Here is an 11,899-nt window from a genome sequence, read left to right as displayed (position 1 = left end):
ACTATGTTAAGACAATGTCTCAAAAAAATACAGAAATCTAGCTAACATAGGGCTACAGTTGAGTGTGGTTTGAATGAACGGATCCCAAGAGGAACTGCCAACCAGGGTGCAGAGAGCTCTTGCAAATTTATCTTACACTGTTTTCCCAAACATACTCATTAAAGCTCAGAAACCGCAGACCTTTAGAAATCCTTCTCATTTGTGGGAAGAGAAACAGAGGGGGTCTCAACTGCAGCTAGCTTGAGGTTCTACCATTCCTTATACAGATGGGCCACACATGCTGGCCTCCCACAGCTAAGCTGCCACTGGCTCCCCAGAAGCCATGTGCTTTTACAGAAGCACCCTTCAAGGGGACCCATAGCAGTGACAGGCAAGGCTGTGTCTGGGATGCCAAGCAGATAGGAGGGCTTCAGCCAGAAACAGAGAGAGATGTGAGAGGAAGGGCTCTGCAGCACACAGTGCAGAGCAGAAGTGACTGACGAGTTGTGGTTTTCTCTGCAGCACCCGTGCCTCCCATGGCTCCTCCTTCCCCTGGATACTACCATGTCCTCTACAAAGAGCATGCGCAAGCCCAGATGGCCTGGCATGGAGAGACATACTGCCTGATTGGAGGCTACCGTGTCTATGGGGATGCTCCACTGGCCACCCCTGAAAAGGCTGAGGAAGAGAAGCCGGCACCCAGGAGGGCTCCCAAGAGACAGAGAGTTCAGGAAGAGTCAGACCAAGATCTAGGGTGTCCTAGCGCCAAAATTCCTCGTCTCAGAATGAAGCACGGTGGCAAAGGGCTATCCCCATAGAAGCATCTTGCTTGAGCACCACTGCCCAGAGGACAGACTGCTAGCTGCCTCAGGTGGCTGAGCCCTCTTCGCCAATGACCTCCACTGACCACGATGTAGACAGAGCCTTAGCTGTTCTGCCTGTGTCTTCTCCGTTCAGGAATCCACTTTGCATGCCAACTAGCCATGAGCAAGGAGCTACTCATGTGCCCAAGTTGCGAAGATCCCCAGAGACCACCAGGGAGACAGACCCACTGAACTGTAAAAGGAAGGTTTTATTGTTCTTCCAACCATGACAGGGACCCCCGTCTGGCTAGCCGATGCAGCAGCCTTCAGAGGGAGCGAAGTTCCTTGTCTACTGCTAGGTTTTAAAGACAAAAATTACAGGATTACATCAGTAGGTACGGGTTGGTTTCTGATTGGTTGACATTTGGAGACAATTAGAATTTCTCAGTTATGTTTTGGCATGAAATACCTGTGAACCAATTATTCTCATTGGCCAGTGCTGAGAGGGAACATTCTGTGGTTTCTATAGCTTTGTCTTGTTACTTGTAGGTGGTCTGTTATTCATAGATAACAATATTTTTCAGAATTGTATCCTGGAGACTACAGAGGAAGTTTTGGTCTCCCCTGGAGTTTCTTTTGTAGCCAAACAGTTCCCAAGTACCTAGGATACTAGCGTGGGTCTGGAGTTTCTTTGTAATCAGTTTAGCCCTAGGCTCCAGGAGGCCAGAGGATCTGGAGTTTCCTTGTGTCAGACACCTACGTGTCTTTTCTGTAACCTGTCAGGGTTGCTAAAGCAGGGGCTGAGTTAGGGTCTGATACCATCAGGAGCCTCAGAGAAGAGCAGCTGCAGACAAGTGCAGAGAGAGGATATGGAGGAGCCAAGCTAGGGCTCTCCCTATGAGTAGACTTCTGCTCTGCATCATTCCAGGAGCCAGCAGCACAAGCCAGGAGCAGCTGCACTTCCTAAACCTAGAAGAAACAAGCAGAAGGCTCCTGCCTAAGGTCTCAGAAGGCAGATGAAGAGCCCAGGGAGACCTGCTAGCTGGAGCAGGACCACTGTAGACAAAGTTCAGCAACTGCCTCCCCACTCCTATGCCTGAGGCTCGCATGTTCCTTTAATTCTAGTCCATTATGGAAATAGGGAGGTCCCACCTGGCCAATAGAGTGATTTTCTGTGACAATGTTTGACTTGAAGTCTAAAACCAAGCCTCAAGCCTTCATGATTCCCTAAAGTGAATTCTTCACAGAGAACCTGGTTTCTAAAGTTCTGTGCTTTCAAGGATCCTTCCTCCTGACTCATACTCTTGAGAATGAGAGATGTAAACACCAATATCAAATCAGCAAAAGTTTTAATGGTGAAGGTCTGGAAATACAATGGAGACTATAAAAGGCAGAATTGCCCGGCATTGGTGGCGCATGCCTTTAATCCCAGCACTCAGGAGGCAGAGACAGGCAGACTCTGTGAGTTGGAAGCCAGCCCGGTCTACAGAGCGAGTTCTAAAAGAGGCTCCAAAGCAATACAGAGAAACCCCTGTCCCGAGAAACAAACAAAAGACTAGATAGAAGCCTAGCCCAAATACAAGCTTTGCCAGGCATTGGTTGCATATACCTTTAATCCCAGCACTTGGGAGGCAGAGGCAGAAGTAGGCAGATCTCTGTGAAGCCAGCATTGTCTACAGAGCAAGTGCCAGGATAGGCTCCAAAGCTATACAGAGAAACCCTGTCTGGGGGGGGGGAAGCCTCCAAAGTATTAATTCTCTCTAGAATTACAAACTAAGGGCTGGAGGGATAGCTTAGCCCTTAAAGGCTAGGCTCACAACCAAAAATATAAGAACTACAAACTAAACCATGACAACCACATTCAATATATTATATCACTTTTACACTAAAATTCAAATAATTATAGAAAGTAGGCAATCATGAGGATTTGAACATGATAGTTTGGGACAATGAAGACATTTCGTGAAGTCTGGTATAGTGATACACACCTGTAGTCTCAGCACTTGGGAGAATGAGGCAAGATAACTGCAGTGAGTTTGAGAATCACCTGTGCTATATAGTAAGCGACATCCTGTCTCAAAAAGAAAGAAAAGAAAAAATTAGGGATAGCAGACTTTTCAGCAGGTAAAGGTGCCTGCCAAACTCAAGCCTGAGTTTGATCCCCAGATCACACTTGCTGGAGAAAAAAACTGATATCCATAAGGTGTCCTCTGACCTTTACATTTGTGCAACAGCACATGTACAGCCACACATGCACACACACATACATACAAAAATTAATCTCAGAAAATGTATTATAAGATTTTTAAAGATGTCTTTATAGTGATTTGTTTTTTTTAAAGGTCCTGACTTTCTGAGATAAATGCTTACATATGAATGAAATACATGTTTGTGATTTACTTTACCTTTTTATTTTTTATTCTTTTTTGTTTGTTTGTTTGTTTTTCAAGACAGGGTTTCTCTGTGTAGCTTTGGAGCCTATCCTGGCACTTGCTCTGTAGACCAGGCTGGCCTCGAACTCGCAGAGATCCGCCTGCCTCTGCCTCCCAAGTGCTGGGATTAAAGGCATGCACTACCAATGCCCGGATATTTTTTTATTCTTATCCCCAGTGCTGTTGCTCAGACTTAGGGCTTTGAACATTCTAGGCAAGCCTTCTACGACTGAGCTAGATCCCAACCCTCTGGTTTGCTTTAAAATAGGGCCATGGCTGGAGAGATGGCTCAGAGGATAATAGCACTTGTTGCTCTTCTAGAGGACCAGGGTCGGATTCTCAGCACCCACATGATGGCTCACAAGCATCTGTAGCTACAGTTCCAGGGGATCCAATGCACTCTTCTGACCTCTGATGGCACCAGACATGCATGTAATAGACAGAGAGACATGCGAGAAAATATTCATACATGAAAAATAATAAAAATTCATAAACCTTTTTGAAACAAAATAGGATCAGCAAAACACTCTGTAGCAGAACCCGGAGAAATAGCTAAGTTGGTAAAGTGCAAGCATATGAACCTGCTTTCGGATCCCCACTTCACAGATCAAAAACCAGACACATTGCTGTAATACCAGGATTGTGGAGGGTGAGATGGAGCCTGGGGCTGGCTGGTCAGTCAAGGTAACTGGAATGGCCAGCTTCAGATCCAGTGTGTCTCAAAAAATAAGATGGAGACTGATTGAGGAGGCTACCTTGGAGTCCTTTTTCTTTTTTTGAGATTTTATTTTGGGGGGTATGGCTATTTTTGTCTGGGAATCAATCCCAGGTGCTCTGAAAGAGCAGCCAGTGCTCTTTTTTGTTTGTTTGTTTTTTGTTTTTTTTTTTTGTTTTTGGTTTTTCGAGACAGGATTTCTCTGTGTAGCTTTGGAGCCTATCCTGGCGCTCGCTCTGGAGACCAGGCTTGCCTCAAACTCAAAGAGATCTGCCTGCCTCTGCCTCCCGAGTGCTGGGATTAAAGGCGTGTGGCACAGACTGTGCTCTTAACCACCATTATACGCTGTCTCTTCAAACCCCCTTTGTTTGTATTCCTTATACTCTCAACATCCTGGGGCTTATTAGGAATGGAGCAAACATTAAGTTTACCCTCAAAACCACAACTGCGACATGGAGACCAATAAATCTAAAGGTTTCTCTTCCCTTTTGCCTCCTGGCTGCATGAAAGAGTGGCAGTGGGGGGGGGGAGGAAAGAAGAGGGCAGCTGGGTTTCCTGGAGGAAACAGAGGGTGAGGACTGGGAACAGGGTGGAGCCTGAAAGGAAGGGAACTGAGCCCTTGAGGTTTCTGGCAGAGCTCAGGCCACAAGAGCCACAGATAAGTCGTGTGACGCCACTAGACACAAGTGCCAGGCCTGAGGACTCAGGCTTCTGCCTTGGCTTCCACACTGAGGAAGGAGGTCAGTCTGCAGCCCTGGCAAGAAGGTGCTGGGATGGGGCTCTGTTGGCCTGAAAAGTCTTTCATTTCCTTCTATTTCCCTAGCTGATTGACTTTGCTCCTGCGCTACTGAGTAAGTATTCCCGGAACCACTTAGTTGCTTGCTCAGCTCTCCACCCAGCTGGTCATCCTGAGAGTGCAGCGCAGGTACTGCATCATCGGAGGAAGAGAGCAGTCATCACCTTGAATGGTGACAGGATGGGGTTAGGGTGTGGAGGTGTGTGTTCTGAGTAGTTCTAGATGATGGCTGGAGTCTTCAAAGAATGGCTGAGAGGGCAGTGTCTCAGGGCACTTGTGGCCCTTGAAAAGGTCTGAGAAGGCTGCAGATAGTCAGGGACATGACGTGGGCTGCAAAGGGCTCACTTTCACTGTATGAAAGAAGCACCACAGGTCTACTTTCTTCTAGATCAATGTCTAGAAGCAGCCAGGAAGCCACCTGGATTGGCTCCCTGGGAACAGTAAACTGGGCATGGGGCAAAGGACTCCCAGACAGGAGCTGCTGAGTGAGTACTGCAGTCCTGTACTAGTCCAGCCTGCGGAAGTGCCCTTAGAGACTGGGCTAGTAGGGCTGTTGATCTCCCTGGCGGCTGTGCTGCACCTTTGCCACATACCGAGAGGCTGTCTAATCTGTTGACCTCAAATCTCTTCTCACCAGACCCGGTCTCTTCGTGGCTTGACTTGAGGGCCCGGATTATATCTACCTCCTGTTCCTCTCAGGTTTTTGTGCCCTACATCAGTGCTCGCTTGCCCCGCCCTGAGAAGATGCGGCTCAAGGGCCTCCGGATGCTTAACCCAGTGCTTTCAGTGTTCCTGTTGGTGCTGCTGCTGTTAGGGCCTTCACAGTCTCTAACAAGGACCCAGACCAAACCAGTCGACTTTGGTGCTTCCACTGCACCAAACACTCCCAGAGGCCTCACCGGGCCCAAGGGCACCTCCAGCATCCCAACCACTGCCGGCAATCCTAATTTCCTAGACCTGGGAGATCGTGTGAGAGCCCTGATGCAAGAATTCCTGCTTGTAGATGGGTGAATATAAGATGGCTTGGGGACTGGTCAGAATGAAGCTGGGCTGGGCATACTCGCAGAGGGTTCTGAGCCTGCGGGACTAATAAAGTCTTCCCTCTCCTACTACCCACCTCTAGATGCTGTCTCCTATCATCAGTGGGTGGCCCTTCTCCTCTATCATCACTCCTCTGGTGGGGACCCCCAGCCTAGCCCAGGTGTTATATGATCCTATGAGAGTCTGTTAAAGGGTCTCAAGAATTTATTTAGGGCATCTCAGTATTTTTTTTTTTTTTTTTTTTTTTCGAGACAGGGTTTCTCTGTGGCTTTGGAACCTATCCTGGAACTAGCTCTTGTAGACCAGGCTGGTCTCGAACTCACAGAGATCCGCCTGCCTCTGCCTCCCGAGTGCTGGGATTAAAGGCATGAGCCACCAACGCCCGACTTAGGGCATCTCAGTATTGTCTGGGTAACAATGTGGGTTAGGAGTAGCTGTCATAATTATTTCTGCTAGACCTGGAAACCAAAGAGGTAGAGCCATATGCCCTCTGAGGGAAGGAGGGGAGGGAGGGAGAGAGAGGGAGAGAGAGAAGAGAGAGAGAAGAGAGAGAGAAGAGAAGAGAATGTGTGTGTGTCCCTCTCTCTAGCTCAGGCTGCTACAGAACTCACTAAGTATTTTAGACTGACCTGGAACTTTAAATGATGCTCTTCCCTTAGCCTTCTGAGTGCTGGGATTACAAGCAGAACCACTCCACCAATTTTGTTTGATGTAACCTCTTTCTTGACTCTCCTGCAGCCACAATGACTTGCCTCTTGTTCTGAGGCAATTTTACCTGAATGGGCTACAGGACGCCAACCTGAGAAACTTCACCTATGGCCATACCAACTTGAATAGGCTTAAAGATGGCTTTGTGGGAGCCCAGGTAACACACACACACACACACACACACACACACACACACACACACACACACGGACAGAAGGACAGACGCTGGGGAAGGTTGGAGAAATTGGGGCCCCAGAAATGACAAGTTAGTCAAATGGGAATTCAGTTACCATAGTGACTTAAAAAAAGAAGTCATGGTGTGATGCTGTGGCTAGAGGGTTCCATAGTGAGCCAGCAGGTGGGTAGGAAAGTAACACAGACCAAGCAGTACATTCATTATATGTGGTCTCTAGACCCACGAGTCTGTCAGCTGTAAAGGCCCAGGTAGTTCCCCAAACTAGCCAATCCCTGGCTTTGATTCCAGTTCTGGTCCGCTTACGTACCATGTCAGACCCAGGACCGGGATGCCTTGCGCCTCACCCTGGAACAGATTGACCTCATTCACAGTATGTGTGCCTCTTATCCTGAGCTGGAACTTGTAACCTCAGTTAAAGGTAAGTGGACTTCTTCAAGGTATTGGGGACCGGATGAAGCTACTGCTCTAGTTCCTGAGATCACCCGACTTATGCCTACAGCTCTGAACAGCACCCGGAAACTGGCCTGCCTCATTGGTGTGGAGGGTGGCCACTCACTAGATAACAGCCTCTCTGTGCTTCGAAGTTTCTACCAGCTGGGGGTGCGCTATCTGACGCTCACACACACCTGCAACACACCCTGGTGAGCATGTTGCAGATGGTGTGAGCCAACTGAGGCAGAAATCTGCCCTTGTGGATTTACCCAAGTCACCCAAGATTTACCCTTATCATCTGGGACTCATACAGGGACTGGTAAATTTGGGTTTTTATGAAGCAAGGCTAGGATTCCTCCAGTTGCCAGGCACAGTCCAACCTGGGTTTTTTAATTAGCTCTGTAGGGTTGCAGAGAGGAAGAGTTTGGAAGGGTATGACCACCAATTAGACTACCCCTTGCCTGTCCTGCAGGGCAGAGAGCTCATCAAAGGGCGTCCACTCATTCTACAGCAGTGTCAAAGGACTGACCAGCTTTGGGGAAGTAAGGACTATGAGTAAAACTCCACACAAATCACATGCCCCTTTTCTGAATGATTAATGCATGCATATGCATACCCCTGAAATCCTCCTCCTAACCTGCCCTCACAGAAGGTGGTGGCAGAAATGAATCGCTTGGGTATGATGGTTGACTTGTCCCATGTCTCGGATGCTACTGCACAGCGGGCCTTAGAAGTGTCCCAGGCACCTGTGATCTTCTCCCACTCAGCTGCCAGGGGTGTGTGTCAAAATGCTCAGAATCTTCCTGATGACATCCTGCGGCTTCTGGTGAGAAACTTTGTAGCCCTGGAACCTAAATCTAGAAATTCAAACCAGGAGGCCTTGAACTTGAACTTTTTTAAAAAAGATTTTATTTATTATGTATACAACATTCTGCTTCCATGTATATCTGCACACCAGATCTCATAACGGATGGTTGTGAGCCATCATGTGGTTGCTGGGAATTTAACTCAGGACTTCTGGAAGAGCAGTCAGTGCTCTTCACCTCTGAGCCATCTCTCCAGCCCTGAACTTGAACTTTTATCCCCTCCATTTCCTCAACCCCCAGACTGAGCATTCTCTGCCTCACAAACCCATAGTCCAATGGTCCTAAACTCTTGGGCCTGGGGTGGGGAGGTTGTTGCAGGTAAATATTCCCATATCCCTCAAATCAGAGTCAAGCCTTCCTCATTGACACAAGCCAGGGAGATGAAGTCCCCTCTGGCCCCCAAAGCTGTGTAGGTAGGCACATAACCGTGCTGGGGAGCCAAGCTGAGTATCCTTTTGACCATCCTTGCAGAAGAAGAACGGTGGCATCGTGATGGTGACATTCGCTGTAGGGGTGCTGCAGTGCAACCCGTTAGCCAACGTATCCACTGTGGCAGGTGAGTCTCCTAAAGCCTGCCTCTCAATATATCTTTTTCCCCCTTTTCTTCCTTTCTTTTTTAAACCCCCAAAGAATTTTTATTGGAGTTTGAAAGAACAATATAACAGGAAAATCAAGTTGTAAACATCAGCATCTTCAGTGAGGAGGAAAGGCAAGAGACAGGGAGATAAGAGGGAGACTGCAAGGGGGAGAAGAAAGGAAAAAGGTGTACTTTCTGAGGAAATCCCTAAAAGGGTCCATGCTTAGCAATAAAGATTTGGAAACATCTGGGCAGTGGTGGCGCACGCCTTTAATCCCAGCACTTGGGAGGCAGAGGCAGGCAGATCTCTGTGAGTTCAAGGCCAGCCTGGTCTACAGAGCGAGTGCCAGGATAGGCTTCAAAGCTACATGGAGAAACAAAAAAAAAAGAAAGAAAGAAAGAAAAAGAAATATAGAGTTGTTGCATTGATCATATATATACAAATCTATAAGAAGGGTGATATTGTAGACATCAAGGAGATGGGCAATGTTCAAAAAGGAATGCCTCCTAAATGTTACCTTGGAAAACAGTATCACTCAGCATGCTGTTGACTTTGTTGTAAAGAAGCAAGTGAAGGGCAAGATTCTTGCCAAGGAAATGTTCAAATTGAGCATATTAAGCTCTCTAAGAGCCAAAATGGCTTCCTGAAATGGGTGAAGGAGAACAAGAAAAACAAAAGAAAAATGAAAGAAAAGGAATCCAGAGAAAGGTCAACTGAAGCACCAGTCTCCTCCACCCAGAGATGCTCACTTTGTGTGAACTGACTGTGAAGGAGCCCAAGCTGCTGGAGCCTGTTCCCTGATGTATGAAAAGGAATAAAAAACCATAGACTGTAATCAAAGGAGGAATGGGATCGGCCAAGCCTAGTTCCAGGGCTACTCTTTTCCCTGGAAGCCCCATTCTGCTAACTGTCTATGTCCCCAGATCACTTTGACCACATCAAGGCAGTCATTGGATCCGAGTTCATCGGGATTGGTGGAGATTATGATGGAACTGCACAGTGAGTACTTCTCTGTGGCTTGTCTGAAGCTGCTGTCACCACATCAAGGTCCTTAGGGTCTTTAGGCTTTGTCCATTTGACATCTTCTCCACCTCCAGGGTCCCTTTCCTGTGCTCTCTGGGCCTCTGAGAAAGCTCCTTTGCAGCATATGCAGCCATTGCAGACCCATTCCCTCTGAGCTGTCAGCAAGGTCTGCTGTGGGCTGACTATCTTTTCTGCCAGTTTTTGTTGTTGTTTTGAGACAGGGTTTCTCTGTGTAGCCCTGGCTATCCTGGAGCTTGCTCTGTAGAACAGGCTGGCATTGAACTCAGAGATCTGCCTGCCTGCTGAGGTCAAAGGTATGTGCCACATTGCCCGTGAGGAAACTTCTTGCCTTTTTTCCCACCCTCTCTTTCTTTTGTTTGTTTCTATTTTGGACACAGGATCTCACTATGAATCCCAGGATGGCCTCAAACTACTTTATTCCTTTTCTTTAAAAAACAAAGCAAAACATGTATTATTTGGGAAGCGGGGTTGGGTGGGCATACCATGGCACACATGTGGCAGGAGTCACTTCTTTCCCTCTACCATATGGATTCCAGAGATTAAACTCAGGTTATCGGGTCTTTAGTCACAGAACCAATTCACTGGCCCCCGCTCTTGTTTCTTCAGCATTTTTTTCTTTTCCAGTTCTAGGGATCAACTTCAGAACCTTGCTGAAGTTAATCAAGCCAAGGACTCTACCCCTGAACAACAGCTTCAGGCCCTCCTTTTTTTTTTTTTCTAATAGAGGGGATATTTGCATTCATTAGAAGACAGAAGACATGTCTTTTTTTTTGTTTGATTTTATTTTATTTGAGACTGGCCTGAAGCCTGCCTCAGCCTTTTGAGTCCTGGAATTAAAGGCATGCCCCACCACCGGCCTTCTGGAAGGCATAAATCTTAAAGTACCATTCAGTGAGTTTTAGCAAATATTCAAGGAAGGGTCTAGAAATTGTATCTACAAGGCCCAAGGTTTGATTTCTAGCACTGCATATTTTAAAAGAGGGTTTGAGACCTCCACTGAAGGATTAAGACCAGAGCAAACAATCTGCTTACTCCTTCCTAGTCTCCATCCCCAGTATGACCATTGCTGAGGATTGACTTCAGATAGAGGTGAGGTTTTGAGTGGGATTAGGTTAGCAGGTCTGAGGCTCACCTGTTGGTGACTACACAGGTTCCCTAAAGGGCTGGAGGACGTGTCTACATACCCAGTGCTCATAGAGGAGTTGCTTAGACGGGGCTGGAATGAGCAGGAGCTGCAAGGTGTCCTTCGAGGAAACCTGCTTCGAGTCTTTGGAGAGGTGGAACAGGTATGTTGAAACGGCAGAAGACAGTGCGTGGTGTGTGAACAGGTGCTTCCATAACAGGAGATCTGGAAGAGCTGCTGACACAACTGTCACCTCCAGGTACGGGAGAAAAACAGATGGCAAAGTCCCCTGGAGGTCATGATTCCAGAGGAGCAGCTGGACAGTGCTTGTCATTCAGTCTTGCCAGGTCGACATCTGAAACAATCTCCAGAAAAGAACCAATCATCAATCCCAATACATCATACACTCAAGTTAGCATCCAAGTGGTCACACTCAAAATCTTCTCCCCACATAGTCCTAAGCCTCATGGTTGTTGCAACCATTTTAGACCTTATTGTATGATTTTGATGATCCATGCAGTCTTCCCAGATATCATTCTGGCACCCTTGAACCCAGCTCCACTTGTGCAGGGGCTAACATTTCCTGAAATAAATGTTTTTAATGTAGAAACAGATGTGAGTGTCCTTCTCTATGATGGAGTAGGGTAACACAGGTGCACTCGTGGTCTGTGGAACTTGGCATGTCAGCCACCACTTGCTCAAAGAAGTTGTCAGTGATCTGTAGAACCTAGGTGGTTGGACTCAGCACCAGATGAAGCCAATGGCATGGGTCTGGCTTCAGGGAAGAGGTCTGGAGTTTTGGGGACCTTCTGAATATTTCACTTCAATCACAAACTGACCCACTGACTCTCACTGTAAATCTCTCAGAGAATTCTTTAGATTCCTGAGAAGGGAACCTGACTAGATCATGAGTAACCTTTATTCTTCTTGGGACAAAGCCTAGAACACCAGGACACAAAATGGGTCACAAGGCTCTGATTGCTGAGCTGACTTTGATGTGGTGATCCTCCAGGAAGTTCCTCTCTGCCACATATAAACTACTTAGGCATCAATTCCATCCTACTCCCAGGGCCTGAGTGGAAATTAATAGCAACTGCAATAAAATTAATAGATAATATTAAGAGCTAATACTGGTTTGCTAATGTAGTTCAGTTGGTAGAGTGCTTGCCTAGCATTCAGGAAGTCC

The 11,899-nt window shown here is 47.2% G+C and overlaps 1 protein-coding gene across 1 annotated transcript; it reads left to right on the top strand.

Annotated features, from left to right (window-relative positions):
• The first annotated feature begins 575 nt into the window (after positions 1 to 575).
• LOC100755863 (dipeptidase 2) lies at positions 576 to 11,257 on the top strand. Its single transcript, XM_035441444.1, is given in 13 exon segments — positions 576 to 799; positions 4,817 to 4,831; positions 5,445 to 5,732; positions 6,505 to 6,631; positions 6,959 to 7,107; positions 7,180 to 7,311; positions 7,575 to 7,644; positions 7,752 to 7,928; positions 8,440 to 8,524; positions 9,249 to 9,298; positions 9,490 to 9,545; positions 10,741 to 10,876; positions 10,973 to 11,257. Coding segments are annotated over 13 exon segments (1,752 nt in total). The 3' UTR covers positions 11,216 to 11,257.
• The last annotated feature ends 642 nt before the right edge of the window (positions 11,258 to 11,899 follow it).

The sequence above is a fragment of the Cricetulus griseus genome, chromosome 3, assembly GCF_003668045.3.
Source record: "Cricetulus griseus strain 17A/GY chromosome 3, alternate assembly CriGri-PICRH-1.0, whole genome shotgun sequence".
In the NCBI taxonomy this organism is placed as follows: domain Eukaryota; kingdom Metazoa; phylum Chordata; class Mammalia; order Rodentia; family Cricetidae; genus Cricetulus; species Cricetulus griseus.
This window is presented reverse-complemented; position numbering and strand designations above follow the sequence as displayed.